The sequence below is a fragment of the Ornithorhynchus anatinus genome, chromosome 4 (assembly GCF_004115215.2).
Source record: "Ornithorhynchus anatinus isolate Pmale09 chromosome 4, mOrnAna1.pri.v4, whole genome shotgun sequence".
Classification (NCBI taxonomy): domain Eukaryota; kingdom Metazoa; phylum Chordata; class Mammalia; order Monotremata; family Ornithorhynchidae; genus Ornithorhynchus; species Ornithorhynchus anatinus.
In genome coordinates, this window is record NC_041731.1 from 79,419,576 (window position 1) to 79,443,929 (window position 24,354).

The following is a 24,354-nucleotide window of genomic DNA, read 5'->3' on the forward strand; positions in this document are numbered from 1 at the left end:
CACCCGGAGACCCCCGTCCGTCCCTTTATTTTTTCTAGGGTCGCTGGGCCGAGGGACCTTCCCATCGCCTTCCCGTTGAGCCGGAGGGAGGGAGCGGACAAGGAGAAGGCAGGAGCCACGAAGAGCTTGGGCCTGCCCACGCCGACTGGGCCGAGGCAAAAGAGCCAACTACTCACTGCCTACTCGAAAACCAACGAGCCCGAATTTCTGCAGGGTCGCTGGCCTCGTGGGAGCCTTCTGGGGCTTTTGGGGGTACGCTTCCTCTCCGGACCCCCCGGAGCACCCGGCTAAGCCCATCAGCACCAGCCAAGATCCTCCGCACCGGGGAAAGAGCTGTCACTGTCTCCCGCGGAAATCCCGGAGCCAAAGCTATCCGGATCCGGCTCCACATCGGCCAGGTCTGGAGTCAGGAAAGTAACGTAATGAAAAGCCACTCTCGGTTTAGATAACACCCTAAACCCTATTAAAACTTGGCTTTGAACACACACACACACACACACACACACAGACCATTTTTACTCCCCCTATTTTTTCCTTCAAGCTTTTGCTTCTGGATTCGCCTCCTTCTGAACTGAACCGCGGAATTTTGTCTTTCGGAAGAAAGGTTGCCTTCAAACCAAACCGGATCAATTTGCTCTTTTTAAAGGGGTTCACTGCCGAAGTAAGATAAACGGCTTGGCGATTTGAGGGCTCTTGTTTATCGTACTAATGGACTCTCTCTAAGGAGAGGCTAGCCCCCTTTTTCCTATCTCTTCTTCCCCCCCCCCCCCCCCGTTTAGGCAACGACTCCTCGGAAGGAAATCCGTCTCCGCCTAGGGATCTGCTTTTCAAACAACCGGCATCCGAGCTGCCCTCTGACTATCCTCGGGGTTTGGTAACCATTATTGCTTTTAGAGCTCATTGGATCCCATCCAAAGGGCTAATTCCATTACTTACAGTAAATAGCAGCCCTGCTGTCCAGCGTCTAGTGCGCCATCTGAAAGGGGAAACAATCTCCAGCTTATTTCACTTGATTGATTTCATTTCGGGATGGAATTGTGTTTTATGAGCTGGATGCCGGCACTCGGAGAGTTGAGGCCCCATCCAGCCTGCAAAGGACGTTCATTCCGTCTCTAGAGAAAGCAGGAAGGCCCTCTCGGGTCCGGCGGCGGAGGAGGCTGCGATGCTCTGGGCAGGCGGACCCTGCCGCCTGCTTTACCGATTTGGGGCTGGTTTAGTGAGGAAGCTCCCAGGGCCCGAGGGAGCGGGCTCCGCCGCCAGGATCATCCTACAGGACCGACCGAGGTGTCGAGAAACAGTCAGCAGCTGTTCCAGTGAAAGGAAGGAGAGGAAGGGAGGAAGGGAGGAAGGAGAGAGAGACGGAGATAAGGAGAGACAGGGAAAGGGATAGCGAGACAGTGAGAGAGAAGAAGAGGGGAAGAGAAGGGGAGGGAGAACAGGGATAGAGAGAGAGAGAGAGATGGAAAGAGAGGAAGGGGGGAGAGAAAAGGGGAAAGAGAGATAGGGAAAGGGAAAAAGAGAGAGGGGGGAGAGGAAGAGATAGAGGGAGGGAGATCGATGGGAAAGAGAGAGGTGATGGAGAGAGAAAAGGGGAGAGACAGGGAAGGTAATAGAGCAACGGGGGAGATGGAGGGAAAAGAAGAGTGGGGAGAGAAGGGGAGAAGGAGCGGGAGAGACAGGGAAAGGAAGAGAGAAGAGAGAGAGAGAGAGAATGTGAATGTGCTCCAAGGTGCAAGTATACGATTTTGTCGCTTCGACCCCGACCTCTTATTTAGAGGAGCATTGGGTGTGAGTGGGGCCAGAGAGTGGTTGGGAGATGGATAGTTTTTGTCATCTCAAACAATCAATCAATCAGTCGTATTTATTGAGCGCTTACTATGTGCAGCTCACTGGCAAGAACTTTCATTTCGACAAATAACACCAAGGAAGCACTGGGAAAGTAATACAGAGTCCTGGACCCTTACTGGCCGAGAACAGTTTTTCAAGCCACCGCGCCTAAAATCAGCCCTAAAAGGCTAGGTAGAGGTAACGCGAGTCCGTCCCTTCTCCTGCGAGGTCCCTGGCTAGGCCGGGACGAGCGAGGCTAGAGGTTGCGGCAGGGACTCTCCAAACACCGACCTAGCCAGCTTGAATTTCGAAGTCGAGACAAATCCCCCCGAAGTGACTCGGAGAAGTACAAAAGCCAAAGTGGGGGTATCGGTGGCAGTCGGATTCCCACGTGTAGCAAGCTCCCCCGGAGGCCTGAGCTCTAACTCGTCCCCCGAGGCTGCGACTGCAGTTTACGACCCTCTGCCAAAGGGGCGAGGGACCCGGAGAGGGCGAGTAGCCAGGCCTCGGCCTCCGGGTTAAGTGGGAGAGAGTATTGGGGATGAAGATCCCCTCGGAACCCCGAGCCAGGAGGGACAGCGGACAAGTCACTGCCCGTTTGGTAGTTTTTCTGCAGTCTTGCTAGTTTTTCTCCAGGCCGGAGCCAGGCCAGTGGAAGGGAAGATGATGGCAAGTAGATCGCGAGCCTTCCACACAGAGGGCCTAACCCATCCCCACCCCTGCTATTTGGGCTCAAAAGGGGTGTCGTGCTCAGCCCCCAAGCGGAGACCCCCTTTCCAGCCCCGAGCCCACGAGCCGGGGACAAATAGTTGCTTGGTCCCTTCAAAAGACGAATGCTCGGAACACTTTGAAGTGTGTGTGGGTATAAAAATGACGGTATTTGTTAAGCGCCTACTCTTGCGCTATTTGTATTCGTGTGTAAGCGTGTGTGTGCGAGTGGTTGTCCGCCTGGATATGTTCCTTGGGTGTGTGTGCGTCTAACTGCGTATGTCTCTCTGTGTATATGTATTTGCATGTGTCTTTGTGTGAGCATATGTCTCTGTGTATATGTGTACGTTTTTGAGGCTGGTGTGTGTTTGTGTGTGTGTGCTGTTTGCATTTGTGTGGAAGTGTGTGTGAATGTGTATATGCCTAGGTATATTCCTTATAATTAGGAGTGTGTGTCTATCCGGGTATGTCTGTGTATATGTATTTGTATGTGTACATATGTCTCTATGCGTTTCCATGCGTCTGCGTGAGCGTACCTCTCTGTGCGTACATGCGTTTGTACGTTGATGAGAATGGTCTGTGTGTGCGAGTCTGTGTGTGTTGTTTGTATTTGTGTGTAAGTGCGTGTGAGTGTGTGCCTGCCTGGATATAGTCCTTATAAGTATGTGTGTGTGTGTCTATCTGTGCATGTCTCTCCGTGTATATGTGTCTGCATGTGTTTCCACGCGTCTATCTTTGTGTGTGCATATATCCGTGTGTATAGGTGTTTGTACGTTTCTGGGGATGGTGTGTTTGTGTGTGTAGGTGTGTGTTTGCGAAGGAGGACACATAAAATTCCCTCCGTCCTCCTCCCCCCACTGTAATGTTTGTCACCACTTGCCCGTCACCAGGGGGTTGAGAGGAGTATGACAGGTCTTTGTTGTCTGAATAAAAATCAGTGGCCGCTCAAGGGAGAGAACTCCTCCTACTAAATTATCAAAAATGGGCTGGCTTTAGTCTCTTAACAAATTGGACACCGCGCCGGCAAGCAGCAGTCCCAAATCCAACCTACAGGCACCGAGAACTTTAAAGCAGCCAGGGACTGCGGAAAATACCACTTCTTTTTCTTTCTTTGTGTTCAAAACTAGTTTCTTTCTGCACCAGTTTTTTTTTTCTCCCCTCCGTTGCAGTTGTTTCCCATTAGTAACCTGATCTCTCCAGAGCAGTAAGATTCTCCTTCTCGTGATTTTTTTTTTTCTTGTTTGTTTGTTTTCTGCACATCTCCTCGGAGCCGTTGCAAGGAGCTTCGCTTCTCTGTCCCTCTCTCCGTCCTCTCTCTTTTTCCTCCTCTCTTTCTCCTTCTCTCTCCCCCCTCCTCTCCAATTCTCCAACCCCCGCGGTAGCATTGTCTTTACGCGCGCCGAGGCCCCGGGGCGCTGTCTATGGAAATAGTGGGGTGCCACCGCCGCCGCCGGGAAGCAGAAGAAAATACTTGTCCTTTCCGTCCCCCAGCCATGCTTTTCCACGGGATCTCCGGAGGCCATATCCAAGGGATCATGGAGGAGATGGAGAGGAGATCCAAGACGGAATCCCGCCTGGCCAAAGGAGGGCAGATGAACGGCAGAGAAGCGGTGAGCGACCCCAGCGGGCTTCCCTCGCCCCCTTCCCTCCTTTTTTCCAACCCAACTTTCCGCATCGGATAGCGGGTGTGTGTGTTTGCGCGTGTGTGTGTGCCTGGTTGGCTCATGTTCCACCCTCCCAGTCCTCAGAACAGCGCTTGGCACATAGTAAGCGCTTAACAAATACCATCATTATTCTTCAAGTTTCTGACTCTTATCCAGAAATCTATCCGTCTCTTGGTATCCTCGCCCAGTCAACCGGGGAAGAGGGATTGAGCCCAATCGGATGTGGGGAGCTTCCTTCCTTTCCCGCTGCTCTTCCCGGGAAGCAGCCCAAGGATTCGGGCTCCTGATTGGGAACGCGGCCTGGGGTTCCTTTGAAGCTCTACAAGGCCACCGGCCCAGGCCGGGAGACTTGGGGAGGGGGGGGGGGGGGGGGCAAAGACCGGTGGGGATCCTTTGCCCAGACCAAGTCGGGGAACAGTGTTGTTCTGAAAAGGTAACAAAGACTTGAAATTTTTGGTAAAACGGGGAGGGCGCCCCTCGTTCTCCCCAAACTGGAGGGTCGATGAGTAATTCAACGATTTTTTTCCTTTGAGAGGGAAATTAGGAATATCTGCAGAAAAAATTTCAAGCGAGAAAGAGTCTTCATTTTTTTTTTGGTTTTCCATTTGAGCGTTTTCAGCGGATCACCAACAGGGAAATGACAGGGAACCGGGAATGACAGGGAAATAAAACGACCGAAAAAAGTCTAAGCATTTTTATGCTGTTTTGATAAATGGACGGGTGTGGTTGTGTGTCCTACTGGGCCGAGTGCCCCGTGCTTGGGGGCAGAGACAAAAACTTGTTTTTAAGACTTCCGGAAAAAGGAAAAAAAAATGCAACCCGTTTTTTGCCCTATTGAAACGATCGAACAGATGGCTTTTTGGGTCGCTCTGCTTTTAAAGCGAACTTCAGTAGACTTTGTGTTTAGAAAACGCTAATATTTCGAGTCTATCCTGCCCACGACTGACTCTCAGGGAGAATCCTTGAGGATACTCAGGTGGGACCGTTCACGAGAAGGTTGAAAAACTTTGATTTTTAACCGAGATAGATACCTATGATATCAAAATTCCTGGGAAAATAAAGAGAAGGGAAACACGCGTACACTTATAATGCATGAACTGCACATTTTATAACGTGTTATGGGGGGGTCTCAGGATAAGCCCAATTTTAAACCACAAATGATGCTACAAATCCTCGAGCACGTGTAGAAGAACTGCATACAATTTTTTTTCTTCTGTCATTTGCTTTGATTGGTCAGATTCTGTTTGCGTTTGGAAACAACTGTTCAAGATCGTTTAAAATCAGCGTTTGATTGCCGCTTATTAAGGCTTCGAATGCCTCATATCCACCCCATCGTGCCTAGGCATTACTACAACTTTCCACGCGTTTTTTTCTTCTTTTTTTGCCTACGCCGAAAAGCGCCATTTACCAACATACCACGCAATTATCGTAATTCTGTAGCTCTCTCCAGACCTTAGCTAATACATTCCTACTATTTTTTTTTTCTGTGAGGCCTAACTCTGGCTTGGGATATGCGAGAGTCCGTTCAATCGTTTGTCAGGTTCAGGGACAGAAAGGTAGCCTGGTGGACTAGACGCCGAGACTACGGGATGGCTTCCCTTTAAAATGCACAAGCTTCGGCGCTCTGCACACGATAAGCGCTCAATAAACGCGATTGACTGATCGATTGATTGATGAGCTGATCCTTCCCGGCGTTTCGCTTTCTCTCTGGATGAGCCCACCCGCTCCTTGGTGCGGCGGATAAGGCTCGGCTGGTGGCCTGCCTGCGTTATTTCCTACTCACCTCCTCTCTCGTGTCTTTGTTTCACAGAGCTTGCCCCCTTCGAGTCCCGAAAAGCCTGCTTTGTGCGCTGGTTGTGGAGGGAAGATCTCAGACAGATATTACCTGCTGGCTGTTGACAAACAATGGCACCTCAGGTGTCTTAAATGCTGTGAATGTAAACTGGCTTTGGAGTCAGAGCTCACCTGCTTTGCCAAGGATGGTAGCATTTACTGCAAGGAGGATTATTACAGGTACTCAGACGCCCAGCCCTATCCTGAGTGAGACAACGCGGCCGGCTGCTAATTCGTTCATTCAATCGTATTTATGGAGCGCTTACCGTGTGCAGAGCACTGTACTAAGCGCTTGGACAGTACAATACAGTAATAAAGAGAGACAATCCCTACCCACAGGTCGGGCGCAAGTCCACGCCCAGCGTCCCTGCTATTTCCTTCCGAGGAAAGGTCTCTCACCGATACCCCTCAGTTCCCGAGCAGATTTCTGCTATACAATGAAAGAAGTGGTGCAGAAAGTCCCCGACGTTGAGATTTTCTGGTTCACATTTTTTTTTTTCTGGTCGGGACATTCGCATCGTACCTACTTCAGTCCCCCGGCAATTTGTCCTAGGGGCTAGGGGATGGGGGAAAGCAGAATTCTACAAAAGTTACTTCTCTAGTTGGGGACAGGAATTTCGTTTTCGTTTCCCAAAAAGAGGGAAAAAGAGCACGCCTATTAGCCGGACTGATGTCTAAGCTGATGGGCTCCCCTTATTGGGTTTTCCGGTTTGGAAAGATGTTGTAAAAAAACGGCAGGAGACTGGTCTTAATGGCGCTTTAAACCATCCAGGGGCTAAATCCTTTATAGAAACCAAAGTCACTTAGTGAAAAGTAACGAGGTTTTGCATTTGCCAGCCTATTTAGGAAAGAAACCGAATCCTCGGGCGTTTCTACTGCCATTTACACACACACACACACACACACACAAAAACACACACTATAACACAGATACATGTATGTGAGTGTGAGTAAACTGCATTTTAAGCTTGCAGAATTTGTCCCTGTCCTGATCTCATATGCCCGGACTTCTTACTTCTCGGCCGAAACGAGGGAAGCGATAAAAAGTAGCCGGCCAGACCCAACTCCGATAAAATTTTAAAAAAAACTCCCCAAAACAAAACATGTGGATGCGGACCCTCTTTGTTACTATTCAAGAATAGGGTCTCGGTTAAACCTTTATGATCACGCCTTCAGACGCGCAAACACGGTCCGCTCACGCTCACCCTCTCCTTCCCAAGTAGGTTTATGGAGGCAGGTTATTCCCGGGATAAAAATCGGGATTTCAGAGTAAAGGGAATCTTCCCGTCAGTCAGATGATGCGTCTCCCTCACCTCTCCGGCCCAGATACGTGTGACCACTTGTCGTGATATCCTGGGCTTTCCCTTGGGTGCCCTCCCCCACCCCCTTTCCCAGCTCGCACCCCCTTCCCAACCCTGGGTCCAGCATCCCGCTGTCCGGCTCCCGAACGGACGCTCTCACCGCCCCTGTTTCCTTTCAGAAGGTTCTCCGTGCAGAGATGTGCCCGCTGCCACCTTGGGATTTCCGCCTCCGAGATGGTCATGAGGGCCAGGGAGTCCGTCTATCACTTGAGCTGCTTCACCTGCACCACCTGCACCAAGACCCTGACCACCGGCGACCACTTCGGCATGAAGGACAACCTGGTCTACTGCCGGGCCCACTTCGAGACCCTCTTGCAAGGGGACTACCCCCCGCAGTTGAGCTACACCGAGCTGGCGGCCAAGAGCGGAGGCCTGGCCCTGCCCTACTTCAATGGCACCGGTCCTGGCACGGTGCAGAAGGGGCGACCCCGGAAAAGGAAGAGCCCCGCCCTCGGGGTGGACATCGTCAATTACAGCTCAGGTCGGTGTCCGTCCGTCCGTCCGTCCGTCCACCGCTTCCCCGACTCCCCGCCTCGTCCCAGTCCCTTCACCTTTCCTTTTCCAATCCGTCCCCGGGCAGCGACTACCTCAGCCCCTGTCCAACTTCAGCTGCCCACCTCCGATCCAGGTCCCGTTCGCGACCCAGTCCTCTTTCTCCAGTTCTGCGAGCTCCTTCCTCTTTCCTGCTCTCCCAGGACCAGGTCCCGCTCCCCCTGGGCGCTTCTTCCTCTTTCCTGCTCTCCCAGGGCCAGGTCCTGTTCCCGTTGGGAGCTCCTTCCTCTTTCCTGCTCTCCCAGAAAGCTCCTTCCTCTTTCCTGCTCTCCCAGGGAGCTCCTTTCTCTTTGCTGTTCCCCCAGGGTCAGTTCCTGCTCCCCCTGGGCGCTCCTTCCTCTTTCCTGCTCCCCCTGGGCGCTCCTTCCTCTTTCCTGCTCCCCCAGGGTCAGTTCCTGCTCCCCCTGGGCGCTCCTTCCTCTTTCCTGCTCCCCCAGGGCCAGCTCCTGCTCCCTCTGGGAGCTCCTTCCCTTTTTTCTGCTCCCTCTGGGAGCTCCTTCCCCTTTTCTGCTCCCCCAGGGCCAGCTCCTGCTCCCTCTGGGAGCTCCTTCCTCTTTCCTGCTCTCCCAGGGAGCTCCTTCCTCTTTCCTGCTCTCCTAGAACCAGCTCCTGTTCCCTCTGGGAGCTCCTTCCTCTTTCCTGCTCTCCCAGGACCAGCTCCTGCTCCCCCGACAGCCCAACTTCTGCTTTCCTCTGTCCAGTTCCTGCTCGCTCCCGCCTCCCCCCACGCCCCCCCCGCAAAGCAGCACCCCGCTCCTCGGCGTTACCCCCATCCCGGCCGAGGGCAGTCCAGGGGCCGCACCCTCGTTCAAATCCTGACAGGCTGTGCAGGGCTGCAGTCATCTCTCCAAGCGTCGCCCTCTCAGTGCCCCTGGGGAGTGGGGAATCCCCTGAATCCTTGCCGGACCCACTTGGAACCCCTCAGCCACTCCGGCCCTGGCAGGGGAGAGGGTCGGGCCGTTTGGGGTGGTCCGGAGGGATGGAGGGGCGGCACGATTTCAGTCCCTAGGGGAGGAACAGGCCCGAAAGTCCAGAATACTCCCAGTCAGGCTGGGGACCGGTCCAGCCGCCCCTAGGCCTCCAGGAGGGAAGGCTCAACCTTCTCTCGGGCTTGACTGACTCCCCCAAGGGAAGGGGAGACAAGAAGTCCGAATCCTAAAATGGGGGCGAGAACCGTTGGAGGCATTTTCCCAAATCTCATCCTAATCCAGGAGGTTCCAGAGCCAGCCCTAATCCACGTCCCACTGGCCCTTGTTTGGCTCCAACTCCGGCAGAGCTTCCCCTTCTTCTCTCTGCTCCGGCCCCCGCCCTGCTCTTCCCCGGATCTCTGTCTCTGTTCCTGCCCTGATTCCTCCCCGGGTTCCTGATCCCGCCCTTGTCCCTAACCTGCTCCAATAATAATAATAATGGTATTAGTTAAGCGCTTACTGTGTGCCAAGCACTGTTCTTAGCGCCGTGATAGGTACAAGGTAATCAGGTTGTCCCACGTGGGGCTCACCCTCTTATTCCCCATTTTACAGATGAGGTAACTGAGACACAGGAAAGTTAAGCAGCTTGCCCGAGGTCACACAGCAGACAAGAGGAGGAGACGGAATTAGAACTCACGTCCTCTGACTCTCAAGCCCATGCTTTTGCCACTAAACCACGTTGATTCCACGCTGTTCTGTCCCTGTCTCTAGCCCAATCCCTGCCCCTTTCCCCTATCCCTGCTCCTCCCTCGTCCTTGAGCTCAATTAATTATTATTATTATCATCCCAAGCCCATGCTTTTGCCACTACACTACGCTGATTCTCCACGCTGTTCTGTCCCTGTCTCTAGCCCAATCCCTGCCTCATCCCCTATCTCTGCTCCTCTCCCGTCCTTGCCCCTGAGCTCAATTAATTATTGTTATTATTATCGTATTTGTTAAACGCTTACTATGTGCCAAGCACTGTTCTAGGCTCTGGGGTAGATACAAGGTCACCGGGTTATCCCACGTGGGGCTCTCCGTCCTAATTCCCATTTTACCGATGAGGTTACTGAGGCACAGAGAAGTTAAGCGGCTTTCCCAAGGTCACACAGCAGACAAGTGGCAGAGTCGGCATTAGAACCCGGGTCCTCTGATTCCCAAGCCTGTGCTCTTTCCACTAAGCCACGCCCCCGACCCTGTCCCTGCTCCATTCCTAGCCCAATTTTTTGCTCCTGTCCTTGCCCTTGTCCCGATCCCGATTCTATCCCTAGTCCAATTCCTTGTCACATTATTCCTTGCCCCCCAGCCCTGTTCCGATTCTATCCTAAGCCCAATTCTTTGCCCCTGTCCTTACTCTGTTCTTAGCCCAGTCCCTGCCCCTGACCTTGGCCTTGCTGCTGTCCCTACTCTGTTCCTAGCCCAATTCCTGCCCCTGTCCTCCCCCTACTCTGTTCCTGGCTCAATTTCGGCCCCGTCCTTGCCCAGCTCCTCCCCGGTCCTTGCCCCTGACCCTGTCCCTATTCTGTTCCTAGCCCAGTCCTGGTCCTGCCCCTACTCGGCTCTTCCCCATGTCGCTGTCTCAGTTTCTCCCTGTACCCCCTGCTCTGGCCAGTCTGGCCAGGCCCTGTCCTGCCTTTTTCAGTTCGTCCCCGCCCTTGGAGCATCTCAGTAAGGGGCCGTGGGTGGAGGCAGGGCCTTGAACGGAACCAATTCACATCCGGGCTTGAGCCCGGACAATAGGCCCAAGAATTGTTCTTTGAGGATGGGAGGGACAGAGGATTCCCTGACCAGTGAGCATAGAAGGCCCTCATCATTCCCTGGATAACTCAGAGAACCAGGAAACCTCATCATTCCCTGCATAACTCAGAGAATCCTTTCCGGGGAAGAAACCCTACACCTTGAGGAAGTGCTATGCTTGGAGGTTTGGGGGTGGCCAGTAGGCTTGTGTGTGTGTGTGTGTGTGTGTGTGTGTGTGTGTGTGTGAGAGAGAGAGAGAGAGAGAGAGAGATTTCAATTAATTTACGTTGCTGCTTCTTTCATTCTTATTTTATGCCTTCGAGCCACACAGCATCATGCATCCCGTAAGGTCACTCTCTGGTGTTCTAAGGATAGGTCAACTTTCTCCTGAAAAAAAAACAAACACCCTCGAGGAAAAAAATAGATATTCACAGCACACGTATGCACACGCACGCAAGCATATGCACACATAAATGTGAAAGCTGAAATACACTGATTCCCACCAATCCAGGTAGAATTATTTACAGTAAACTATTTACTAATCTATCAGCTCTCGTCTAGGAGTAGATAAGAAAGAAACAACACCACACTGATGGCAAAGATTGTTTTCCCCAGGATCTCCTAAGCAGAAGAGTGAGTGTGTGTCTGTGTAAGTGTGTGTGTGTTTTGGGCAGCTTTGTCCCATGAAATTTATAGACCTATCTGAGATTAGTACTCACAGTTCATTGTATATGGCAAAGCCTTCACAAAAGGATAGGGGAAGCAGCGTGGCTCAGTGGAAAGAGCCTGGGCTTCAGAGTCAGAGGTCACGAGTTCGACTCCCGGCTCTGCCACTTGTCAGCTGTGTGACTGTGGGCAAGTCACTTCACTTCTCTGTGCCTCAGTTACCTCATCTGTAAAATGGGGATTAACTGTGAGCCTCACGTGGGATGACTTGATTCCCCTGTATCTCCCCCAGCGCTTAGAACAGTGCTCTGCACATAGTAAGTGCTTAACAAATACCAACATCATTTTTATTATTATTATAAACGAATAAACCACAACGACACTATGGCTATAATGCGCGGAGATGTGGATAATTAGAGGAGATAGATGCTTCAAAGTTGTCGGTATACGGATTTAGGGTTTGGCATATGAAAGAAACACGTGTCCAAAGCAGAGTACCCATATTTCAGTTAAACCTGTTTCCCACAAAATCAGACGGGACTCTTGGGATTTAAAAGAAGACTTTCTATAAAAATCTGAGGGGAGATCAGAGAAAACAGTGATGGGACGTCGTGGTGGAGTTAGTTTTCAGTCGTTCACAAGAGGATGCATATTTGGGCGGAACCCATTTTGATTATATATCATTAAATCCAGCAGGAAGTTTTTCTTCCTCCCTAAATTGCCATTTCTAAATCTTACCTTGCACATTTCCACTGCACTTTTCAATTGTAAAATGGATGTGGCCACTAGTGACCTCTTGTGGTGTCTGCTGGGAGTTTTTGTTTAGTATCGGCCGGTGGATCATTTTTTTGTGGGTGGAAGTTGGACCGAAGTACTCTTTATTTAGAGTATTTTTAACGACCATTTATCCCCGGGTTGGTTCTTGAAGGGTGGGGATTGGCGTTCCAATGCTTTAGAGACTTTGTCATTCCATTCCCAGTTTTAATGTAGGGAGTGAAGACCTCCAGGTTTCAAAGTTGGTTGGGGAGAACCCAATTGCTCCAAAAGGTACCAGATTATTCGCTTGAAAAAATTTCTACCTTAAGACATTGTATTATAAATCGAGTCAGAAAGCTAAATAACTGTTTTAAACTGCAGAAAATAAATGATAATCTAATAACCTCTATATGAATACCCCCATATGTTTTTGTTTAATGGCCTAAAATGCATTGTTAGTCCACTAGCAGTTTAAAATATGGCTATGTCGATGGAGTGATTATTTTATTCTCAAACCATGCTGTATTCATTTGGAAGAGACATTTTAAATCCATATTTGTGTTGTAAATAATTGCCATTCTTGAGGGCAACTGTACTGAGCTATTACTTAGTACAAAAAGGATAGCGTGGTTGAATAGATTCTGAATTTTAATTCAAAGAATCTTTCTTAAGTCAAAAATAAGATTTTACCTAGAAATTGTTCAATTAGAAAATTCTATTCACTTTACCTTAAAGTTAAAATAGTATGGAAATCCCAAGGGGTGGCATTTCTGAAATGGAAGGTGGATTGCATTAGCATCTGAAGAAGTTAGAGCTTTGATTTTCCCAACACAAGCACGATTGGTCATGAGATGCTATTTCATTAATTTCTATATTTTCAAAAAAATGGTTTAGAAGTGATTGAAGAAACTTTTCCTAAAGTCTAACCTCTCCATTATCCCAAGAAAAAGAATGGGATTTCTGATTATGATGAGTTGGATAATAGAATTTGATCGCAGAGATTTGATTTTGATTTCATTACATGTTTATTTGATTTTTAATAATTACTCTCATCCTTTATTGGGGGTGGTGACGGTAAGGGGGTTCTCTACATCAAAGTTTTAGAGGCTTTTGGTTGTCATACCCTGTTCTAGCTTAAAAATAATTTTTTGGGGTAGTAGCTTTTTGTTTACTTTGATATCTCTGTGGACTGTGAACTGCTCTTTCACTCAGAGAATAGGCATTTCCATAATTATTTTTTGATTCATTCCATGGTAGCATTTGATGGGTAGCATTCCATGGGTAGCATTCGATGGTTATCTCAGTGAACAGAAACAGTGAGTCAGTTTTAATGAAGGTACTTTGAATCACATTTCCTAAACTACTCAGGGATGATTTAAGGATGATTTCAACGTATTTTGAAAATGTTGTCACGTGGTATACGTATAAGTAGGTTTAGTTTGGGAATTAAGCTTTATAGTTTATTTCCTTATTCTTCTCTCCTAAAAGAGACTGATGGATGCTGTAGCACGAATTCTGGTGTCATTCTCATTCCCTTTGGAAGAGTAGTTCTTTATGGTATAGAACATTTTTTTTGCAGCAATTTTGTACACTAACATTGAAGTTCTGGGTTTCAGGGTCCATCGGTCGTTGATATCCACTTGCAGGCTGAAGGGATGGTCGCTTAGGGCTTTAGCAGTGAAAAGAAGAGTAAAATACAGGATTCTATGCTGCCCTTTTCTCCTTGGGCAAATGAGGATACTTTTTCTACTCTCTTTTCCCTGATTCCATGCGCAGGTACTGTGTATGAAATCCCAGAACTCCTAATTGACTTTAACCCTGGGCTGTGGCCTGGATAAGTTCTCTGGAGGTAGTTTGGAAGGAAATTAGGAGGGGTGCTTGCAACACAAAGCTGACAAGGGTGCACCAGACTCCCTATTCTCAGAACATTTATCAGCAATGACTCCAACCAGGAAATTCCTTTTACTCCACTGGAATCCCACTTTTAATCCTATGAATATAGTAGCACAGAAAGCATGGTGGCATTTAATTCCATTAGAAGCAAAGAGCTCCATTTATCCCTTTCTGAAAATGATGATGAAGAAGCTATCTCCTAAAGCCTCTTGAATATTTTCTCTTGTTTGGGAGGGTTCAGAACGTTTTAAAGGCCAAAGCCTTTCCTCGGCTTTACACTTTTAGTGAGTTCGATTTCCAATGCTTCAAATACATTGCTTTGTGATATTTCTCTCAATAATCTGGGAAGGAGCCCAAAAGCTGCTCTTACTGTGAGTGGGAGATGATTGCTCATCAATCAGTCAATTAATCAATTAATCATTGATATTTATTAAGTGCTTACTGTGTGCAGAGCACTCTACTAAATGGTTGGGAAAGTATGATACAGAAAGTCCATCCCCCCCGACCCCCCAAAGTGAATTCCGTTAAAATTTGCAGTCTAGGAAAATTTAGAAGGTAATTCTCTTCAAAATGCTCTATTTTCAGGGAAAATGGAAATAAGCAAGATATGATTCATTAATATGTATGAAAGTCTGATTGAGTAAAAATTTTTCCTTGCTCTTCTGAATTTATTTCAGATGTTCCATGAGTAAGATCCCTGTCCACAATCCTTGTAGAGCTTACAGTCTACAAGGGGACAGATATCAAAAATAAATCACAGATAGGGATGCAGTGGATAGAGCATGGTCTTGAGAGTCAGAAGGTCATGGATTCTAATCCCAGCTGTGTGACCTTGGGCAAGTCACTTCACTTCTCTGGGCCTCAGTTACCTCAGTTGTAAAATGGGGATTGAGACTGTGATCCCCACATGGACAGGGACTGTGACCAACTCGATTTGCTTGTATCCGCCCCAGCGCTTAGTACAGTGCTTGGCATATAATAAGAGCTTAACAAATACCATTATTATTGTTATTATTAGTAGTAGTAGAGTATAAGGGTATGAACATAAGTGTTGTGGGGCTGGGATGAGTATGAGTAGCGTGGCTCAGTGGAAAGAGCACGGGCTTTGGAGTCAGGGCTCATGAGTTCGAATCCCAGCTCTGCCACTTGTCGGCTGTGTGACTGTGGGCAAGTCACTTAACTTCTCTGTGCCCTCAGTTCCCTCATCTGTAAAATGGGGATTAAGACTGTGAGCCCCACGTGGGACAACCTGATTCCCCTATGTCTACCCCAGCGCTTAGAACAGTGCTCGGCACATAGTAAGCGCTTAACAAATACCAACATTATTACTCAAGTGGTACACAGCCAATGCATAGGCCATACAGAGGAGAAGGCAGATAGGGGGAAATGGGGGCTTAAACAAGGCCCAAATCCTGCTTGTTGAAAGACTGTGGGTCTTGAGAAAAAATGCCCAACCATTTATCTGACAGGGAAGTCTAACTGGAATTAGGGCCGCTCAGCTCACTTGGTGGCCTTCCCTTCCTCTTCCTGGAAAGCTGGATCAGTTGCAATTCAGTAAAACGATACGGTCCAGTTAACAGCCTTGGCTTCTACTTCTCGGAATTACCGCCTCCCCACCTTACCCTTGTTGAGCAGTTGTTTCATTCTCGTTGGAGCAGGCTGTAATGAAAATGAGGCAGACCACCTGGACCGAGACCAGCAGCCTTACCCTCCCTCACAGAAGACCAAGCGCATGCGCACCTCCTTCAAGCATCACCAGCTCCGCACCATGAAATCCTACTTTGCTATCAATCACAATCCGGACGCCAAGGACCTCAAGCAGCTTGCCCAGAAAACAGGCCTGACCAAGAGAGTTCTGCAGGTAAGAAAGAAGTCACTCCCTTGGCTGAACCAAACCACCCCCTCCTCCCCACTGTCAGTCAACACAATATCTTCCCCTCCTGAGCAATTTCGGCTATTTCCTGTGCTGTTTCTCCTTAGTTGTATCCCTAGTGGGTGTCTGTGGGATGAGGTGGCAGGGCTCCCATAGAACGGCTCAGGGGGTCGAAAGGGCAGCTCAGGTCCTCCCTGCAAATATGGGGACAGGTAGCAACTGCCGTCTCATCTTGCTTTTTGACTTGGAGCGGGTGCCTCTTTTATTAGGTTTCAGAGGTAGGGTTGGGGTGGGAGTGATGGGGTGCTTCTACTCCATTTTATTCAAATTAGGCTTAGCCCTTAGGTTTCTGGAAAATAGCCAGCATTGCCTTTGATAGCCCCTGACCCATGGCACACAGATCTGGGCAGATCAGGTTGTCCCATTCTTGGTTCCGGACAGGGCAGAGGTATTATTGGTGTGGGAGTCCCAGAAGCCAATTGAAGATGCAGTAAACGCCCAGCCTGTCAGACCAGAATATCAAATCACTTCCAAAAGTGAATAATCAATAATAATGGCATTTGGGAAGCTCTTAGTACGTGCCAAGCACTGTGGTAGATACAATGTAAATGGATCAGAAACAGTCCCTGACCCACAGGGGGTTCACAGTCGCGGGTGGAGGGAGGACAGAAAACTTATCCCCATTTTCACAGATGAGGAATCCGAGTCACAGAGATAAAGTGATTTACCCGAGGTCACACAGCAGGCAAGTGGCAGGGCCAGGATTTCATTCATTCGATCATATTTATTGAGTGCTTACTGTGTGCAGAGCACTGTATTAAGGATTTGAATCCAGGTCTTTGGACTTCTGGCCTGGGCTCCTTCTACTTGACCATGCTGTTTCTCAAGCCTCCACTCCTTTTCCCAGTACTTGTTAATTCAGTGACCTGGGGGTGAGGGATGTTTTATTCTTGGGAAAGACAGAGCACAGATCATGACAGGAGATGCTTAGCTTTAGTTACTACCCATTTACCCCAGAGTAAATCCCGCAAATAGTCCTCCAAGTTCAAAGGGCAAGAACAGATCGATAATAATAATAATGATGTTGGTATTTAAGTGCTTACTATGTGCCGAGCACTGTTCTAAGCGCTGGGGTAGATATAAGGGAATCAGGTTGTCCCACGTAGGGCTCACAATCTTAATCCCCATTTTACAGTTGAGGTAACTGAGGCACCGAGAAGTCAAGCGATTTGCCCAAAGTCACACAGCTGACAGGTGGCAGGGCTGTTGACCTCTGACTCCTAAGCCGTGCTCTTTCCACTGAGCCACGCTGCTTCTCTCCAGAAAGCTGAGGGGATGGGTGGCTTTTCCATTATCCAAACTTTAATTTAAATGCATTCTCAACTCATGACTCAGGGCCCTAATTAGGGGATTTTGCACGAAATCAAGCATAGAATAAATAATTATTTGGTTTGGTTTGCTAGTTTTTTTAAAATACAAAAAACCAGCAAAGAAAGAGCAAAAAAATTAAAAAAAGAGACACATCCATCAAAGCAAAGAACAATCCAACACACATCGGTAAAGAAATCAACTGGGATTGGTTTGCAGGTTTGGTTCCAAAACGCACGAGCCAAATTCAGAAGGAATCTTTTGCGGCAGGAGAATGGGGGTGTCGATAAAGCCGATGGCACGTCACTTCCAGCACCGCCTTCAGCAGACAGCAGCGCTCTCACTCCACCGGGCACTGCGACCACTTTAACAGACCTGACCAATCCCACTATCACTGTAGTGACATCCGTGACCTCTAACTTGGACAGCCACGAATCCGGAAGCCCCTCACAAACTACCTTAACGAACCTTTTCTAACATTGGAATTTTTTTTTTTAATTCTTCTTCTTCTTTTTGATTATTATTCTAATCATTATTATTATTATTTACAAGACTTTTTTTGAAACCCACAAAATATTTGGGAAAAAAGAAGGAAAAAAAAACCCAACAGCTTGGTGTGTAGCATCTGCAGCCACTTGGCCGATGAGTTTACAGCAATGTCTTGTCAAAGCTATGATTTTGTCTAGAAAATGTATTTGGACTTCTAAATTTTCTCATTAGGTCTTTCATTAGGAAATTGAAGGGGAATTTTTGGATCAGTCTAATAAGTGCCTCTTAAGATTGTATGTTACTTATTTCCAGAATCTCAAAAAACAACAACAATTTTACCGTCATGGGCAAAGAATCACGTTCCCCCATCAGCTAATCACACTTATGAAGTATCGGAATAATAATTTTATGTCTTGCAATTTTATGAGGTTTTAAAAATCATCATTTTTTATTAAATAAGAAGTTAGTATTTTTCATATGCACCCCTAAAATCTGAATGAAGGATCCGATCAAGCAAAAGCATTAAAAAGTGACCCTTGCCTCACACATACAAAGTCTCTGCTTTAACCAGGGACACCTACTCTGAAGTTGATATTTTTCCTTTCAGGTGCATAGAACCCAACCCAGCTTATTATTTTTACATCCCCCAATGTGAATTCCATTAAAATCTGCAGTCTAGGAAAGTTTAAAAGGTAATCCTCTTCAAAATGACCTATTTTCAGGGAAAATGGAAATAAGCAAAATATGATTCATTAAGATGTATGAAAGTCTGGTTGAGTAAAAATTTTTCCTTGCTCCTCTGAATTTATTTCAGATGTTCCATGAGTTTGTATCGGGCATTGGTTCATATATGAACAAGCTTAATATTGCTATTTTTAATATTACCATTACTTTTATTTTTAAACCTTTGTGTAAAGAACACCTATGTTGGAAAACATTCTTATGAAATTGGGGATTTGAAGACAACAGTCTTGAAGTAGATAAACTCAGAAGCCTCGTGGATGCTGATCAGAATACATTTCCTAGTTTACAATAGCAACCTAAAACAATTTAAATAAAATCTTAATGGTCTGGGCAGTGGTGAATGTTCATCTGTACGCTTCTGTTGTAGTTAAATACCGATTAGATTGTGGATTTTCTCAGAAAAAAAAAACCAGTCAAGATATATGTCTTGCTTTTAGTGGATTGTTAAGAATAACTTTGCACATATACTCCACTTTTTAGGCCCCATAAATCTTTCTGGTGGTCAGAGTGGCTATTTAATATATTTTAAAGGTGTCCTTTTGGCTGTATAAATGTGTAGTTACATATTGACAGTTCACTGCCCACATTAAAGTGCATTATTGTAACTTTTGCTCAGGGTTTTTAGAAAATTAGCACAGAAAGGTAGCTTATTTTTTAAAAAAAAAAGATGATGGAAGAGATGTTAACACTGTAACAGAAGAAAGGTGTGATTGCCATTATATATTTAGCAAGTATGGTTATCATCTTCTATGGAGCTTAAATCTTGACTTTTCCTATTTCTCTCGCATTTTGGGCATTTACCACTAACCAGACCAAACAACCTTGGTAAGGCTGAGATCTTAATAATACACTTTTACAGGTAAAAATACTGATGCTTATAAATTTTGTTCTTTGACAGAACAATCTATGGTACTATAGATCTACTTTATTAAGTAGACTAATTATAACTCAGTTCCTCTATGTGCCTTAAACTATAACTTGGAAGTAAGTTTGTGAAAAATCAGGATATATGTGTTGTTTGTTAAATTAACTGTTTTAAGCCCTTTTGACACCTCACTAGTTTTGTACTGTTTTACCTCTTATTTCTGAAACTCTTTTTATGGTGTATCCTGTTAGAGGGGACAAAACATGTCATAGAAAGCAGTTGTGCACTCTTTCAGATATAGTTGATAAATTCAATACTCTCTTATATATTGAGCTTCGTGTTTATAGTACAGTAAGTGGTCTAGCAAAATTGTCCATGTTTCTTTGTTTATTGATAAATGCATTGTATAGAAACTATTTCCCCTAAATATTTATGGACCAAACAATTGTGATATATCCTATTAAATTTGTGTGAATAAACCATTTTGAATCTAAGGAGTTTTCTTTCCCATCAGTTTTATTTAAGTTCGCCCTGAACTGGTGTGTTTCTTTGCTTCCCAATATTTATGATTGAATGGTGATAAAAATGCTAATGAGGAGTTCATAAATATTTTAAAATACAATTTCTCTCCACCTTATGGTACAGGTTCAGTATACATGCCTGCGATGAGGCGGTGTAATGCAAGTTAGGATTAAGTTTTAAATCCTTTTTTTTTTAATGGATCTAAAAAGTAATGCCCCACTGATTTGCTACTGCAATCCCTCATATGATTCTAAAAAAAAAGATAATTAGCAGCTAAAGTAATTGCATGAAAAATAACCTAAATATGATTCATATTTAATGTTAGGAATATGGGCCACAAGTGAATATTTGTAAAACCAAATAGAAATTGCAGACCCCTAAAAGCCAGGTTGCTCTGTAGTTTAATAAATTGTCACTATGATTTCTTTCAGGGAGAACAAATCTTGGGGCATTACAGCCAAACATCCCGACGTTTGAAAATTCCCTAAAGTATTAAAAGAAGGGGAAAAGTTTGATCGGAAATCCACTGCAGTGAAGACAAAGACAATATTAGGTTATGATAATCATACATTTAAAAAATCTATTGAGCCAAAAACTTAAAAAGACTCAAATGTCATTTCCTGAATGTTAACAAAACTTCTGTTCTTTATGGTGTCTAACACAAATGGAGGCTTAAAAAAAATGTGTGGTTTAAAACAAATTTAGATAAACTGTGTATAAACCAGAGCAACCTGGCAGTAATATACCCAAGCCCTGATTTGAAGAAAGTTATTCTTTAAAAGACACATTTGTCAAGCACAACTACTTGTAAAATAAAATCCAGATACATTCATTCCACCTGCTTGCTAATGTGTATTAGTCATATCTGTTGAATGGCATTTTTGTAAATTCAAAGAAAAATGATCACTCATTTGAGAACAAGGGATCAAAATTCCGTAATTTTAGTACTATTGTTTCTGATTTATAAAAAGAACCAGAAAGAAAATCTGCATGCACTTTTACATCTGTCACCTATAGTGTACATTTCTGTATGATGACTTTTCTCTTGGATGTTTCTTGTATAATAAATAGCTTTCATTAATAAACATTTTATTTGATGCAAAAATAGTTAACTCTATGAAAACATACACACTTAACCGATGAAATTAATTTTAAATATCTCTGGACACATTCTGACTGGGCAGAATAATACATTCTTGACAGGTTCTGCCCAGAAAAACTAGCGGTGCTTTATTTTGGTAAAATGATTTCTTTGGTTTTTAACTTTTCATGATGTTTGCATCCGATTCGACTGATGTGTATTACAACATCAAGGAAAATACAAAAGAAATACGAACATTAGCAAACCCTCCTTCCCTTTAAATCTCAGCAATGCAAACTCCATGTGGAAACACTTTTCACCGACATTTTAGGATATTAGGGTAAACTTTTTGGATCCCTGATCAGTTTACATGCCCACTATGCAATGAATGAATTTGTTGAAATACAGAAATATCCTGATCTACGAGAGGATCCGATCTTTCACAGTCTAATTCACATATGGTTTTTACAAAGAGAAAAAGTGTAAAGATAAACAATGATTTAGCAATGAGGTCTTTTTTTAATTGTTAAAAAGAGCACTTGCAAACTGAATTTTTTAATATTCCTATTTAGCTGTATATCTAAAGCGTATATTAAACAAGATAACATATAAAACACTTTCCAGAATTTTTTTTCATTAAGATGAGATTTTTATTATATGTGATGGATCCTATGTAAATGATGTACCTTTTATGAATAATAATGAAGGACATTAAATATTTCACATACATGTATTCTCAGTATTTTGGATGTTCTCTTAAATGATTTTACTTCCCGAATACCAAAAAAAATGAGCTTATCATTACAAAGCCACATCACATGATACGTCGATTGATCTAGTGATCTTGAAATGTGTGGGGTTGGTCAGCAACTAGAAGGTTTATGCAGCAGCGAAACATCATTCATAATGTCGCGGTGATTTAAATAGCTTTTTCAATGCATTACCTGACAGTTTCTTCAAATTATTGTTTTGCAAAGATGCCCTCTTGGTCTACCCCCAGCTCTGTATATTTTGCCAGATGCCAGACTTTCAAACTGCCAGATATCTCTGCACCTTTCCTAGCTCTAAAAGACCCCCTCAAACTTGTTTGGCATAGGAAAAAGAGGCGAGTAAAGGACTACATCTTGAGCAAGTCACCCGAAACAAAACATGAATGGAGTCTGGCTCCTAGCAATAAAAAAAAGTATGGGGTACAGGTTCCGCTGGTGGGATGTGCAACAAATACCTGAGAGAGTTGGAATTGACTGCTGTGTCTCTTTGCAGAGCAGAACAGATCTCTACTATGGCCATGGACCAAGTCTCCACAGCATACCACTCCGTATATTACGGTGGCAAAGGAAATACGTGTTCGAATCCCTGAATAAAGAGTGTGGCAGGAGGTCTCCATAGCTCTAGAATGTGAAGTAACTAGAAGCTGCTGACATTAATGTCATCAGAACACTTAATAACAACTCGCTGTTGTGCACAGCATTTTAGTAGGTGCTGGGGGAATTTCCATAGTGTCAGCCAATCAAACAATCAATCAGTCATATCGAGTGTTTCCTGGGTGCAGAGCACTGTCCTGAGCCCGTGGAAATGTATAACAGAATTAGAATCCATAAGGCACAGCTACGAACCTTAAGTGAATCTGCAGCCGATAAGGGAAAGACAAGACTTGTTTAGGAGTACTTTTTAATTTTGTGGTGTTCTGAATCACCGTATACTCTATGTATAAAATTCCAAACACACGGACATGTTCGAAAAATGCTGCTTAGAGGAGCACAGTGGAAACAGCCTGGGCCTGGGAGTCAGAGGACCTGGGTTCTAATTCCAGCTCTGCCAGTTGCCTCCTGTGTGATCCTGGAAAAGTCACTTAACTTCTCTGTGCCTCAGGTTCCTCATCGTGGAGTGGGGATTCGATGTCTGTTCTCCTCCTACTTAACCGTGAGCTATATGAGCGACAGCGACTGTGTCCTACCTGATTAACTTGTATCTACCCTAGCACATAGTAAGTGCTTAACCAATACCATAGTAATTATAATGATAAATGCCAATTTGTATCTATTATAAAGTATACATGCACATATAAACCTATACATAGCTGCCTGAATTTGAAGATGAAGCTTCCCAAAGTGAGATTTAATTAGTGGGTGTGGGTATGGCTGGTAGGATCAACATGTGACTAACAATTCTTTCTGCCTAAATGCCCCCTTGATGCACTGTTGTATTTGTGGCCCTCCATGTCTGGCTTAGCCTAAATAGGGGTCCAAAATAAAATTACTACAGAAGTGATATGTTACACTGAGGTATTTTAGAATATTAAAGAAAGTATCTTCAAATGAGCTAAAAACATGTAATAAGGTTGTTTTGATTTTTCTGAGAGGAATTCCCACAGTTCAAATGAAAAATGACGCGTGGAGTTGCTGTAGATCCAAGACCATAACAGCAGGGGAGACAGACTACAGTTTAGGTTTCATGACTCCCTGCCTCTAGGTCATCGAGCTTTTGCGGAAGCTCATACAGCTTTTGCTCTTCTCCCCTACTAGACCCTAAATTCCCAAAAGGTGAAGATCATGTTTACTAACTCTTCTGTTCTCTCTCTCAAATGCTTAGTGCAGAGTTCTGCACAGATTAAGCATTTAGTAAATACTACTGATTAGGAGGTAACTTCTTTAGCTGGCCTTACGGGTACTCTTAATGTTGGTAAGGACCTGGGGGACTGAATTCTTGTCCACGGACCTTCTAATAATAATTGGGATACTTGTTAAGTGCTCACTGTGTGCCAAGCACTGTTCTAAGTGTTGGGTTAGGTACAAGATAATCAAGTTGGACACAATCCCTGTCCCATGGAGCTCTCAGTCTAAGTGGAAGGGAGAGCAGGTCATTTAATCCATTTTACAGATGAGGTAACTGAGGCACAGAGAAGTTATGTGGGTTGGCCAAGGTCACACAGCAGGCAAGTGGCAGAACCTGGATTAGAACCCAGGTCCTCTGACTCTCCAGACTGTGCTCTTTCCACTAGACCACGCTGTTTCTAGCCAGTTCTGTCTCATATCAGTGGCTCTGTGGCTACTATGTTACATGCCCTTCCTGTTCAAACCTCTCCTCTCAATCTTTCTCTCACACACACAGTAGTAGAATACAAATTTAATGTGTTTCCTAAACTGTTTGCCTTTTGTGAACTTACTGGTAGGTTATTACAATAGTGAAGCGTTGGGATGAATGAAGCTCGAATGACTTGTTGGCTGTTCTCAAAGAATATTCAGGTTTTGTCCTGAACCTTCATCCTCTCTCTTCTTGGCCATCTTGGATCCAGTGATGCAGAACTGTGCCACAATGCAGGGGTTTATTTATGCCTTGATAGAAATCCAAATTTATTTTTTCCGTTTTAGATGCATTTACTTTGACCCGGCTTTGGAAACCACAACTGAACATACCAGCGTGGCCCAATAGATAGACCACAGACCCGGGAGTTGGAAGGACCTGG

General features: G+C 45.4%; 1 protein-coding gene across 5 annotated transcripts; it reads left to right on the plus strand.

Annotated features, from left to right (window-relative positions):
- Window positions 1-240: 240 nt before the first annotated feature.
- Window positions 241-20,912, plus strand: LHX9 (LIM homeobox 9). Of its 5 annotated transcripts, none has more exons than XM_029061922.2 (6): window positions 241-398; window positions 4,027-4,145; window positions 6,010-6,212; window positions 7,513-7,874; window positions 15,605-15,807; window positions 17,407-19,779. In XM_029061922.2, the coding sequence occupies exons 2-6, from the start codon at window positions 4,029-4,031 to the stop codon at window positions 17,662-17,664; spliced, it is 1,143 nt and encodes a 380-aa protein (XP_028917755.1). In that variant the 5' UTR covers window positions 241-398; window positions 4,027-4,028; the 3' UTR covers window positions 17,665-19,779. The 5 variants fall into 5 exon arrangements, with proteins under 5 accessions (XP_028917755.1, XP_028917752.1, XP_028917756.1 ...); XM_029061919.2 differs by lacking the exon at window positions 241-398 and adding an exon at window positions 3,464-3,739; XM_029061923.2 differs by lacking the exons at window positions 241-398; window positions 17,407-19,779 and adding an exon at window positions 20,239-20,912 and having other exon boundaries at window positions 3,746-4,145.
- The last annotated feature ends 3,442 nt before the right edge of the window (window positions 20,913-24,354 follow it).

Bases quoted from the DNA above. Each gene is read 5' to 3' on its own strand.
- LHX9 (XM_029061917.2), top strand. From the start codon at position 3,957: ATGGAAATAGTGGGGTGCCACCGCCGCCGCCGGGAAGCAGAAGAAAAT. The intron at 6,213-7,512 runs GTACTCAGACGC...GTTTCCTTTCAG, and splicing joins TGCAAGGAGGATTATTACAG to AAGGTTCTCCGTGCAGAGAT. The intron at 15,808-17,406 runs GTAAGAAAGAAG...ATTGGTTTGCAG, and splicing joins TGACCAAGAGAGTTCTGCAG to GTTTGGTTCCAAAACGCACG.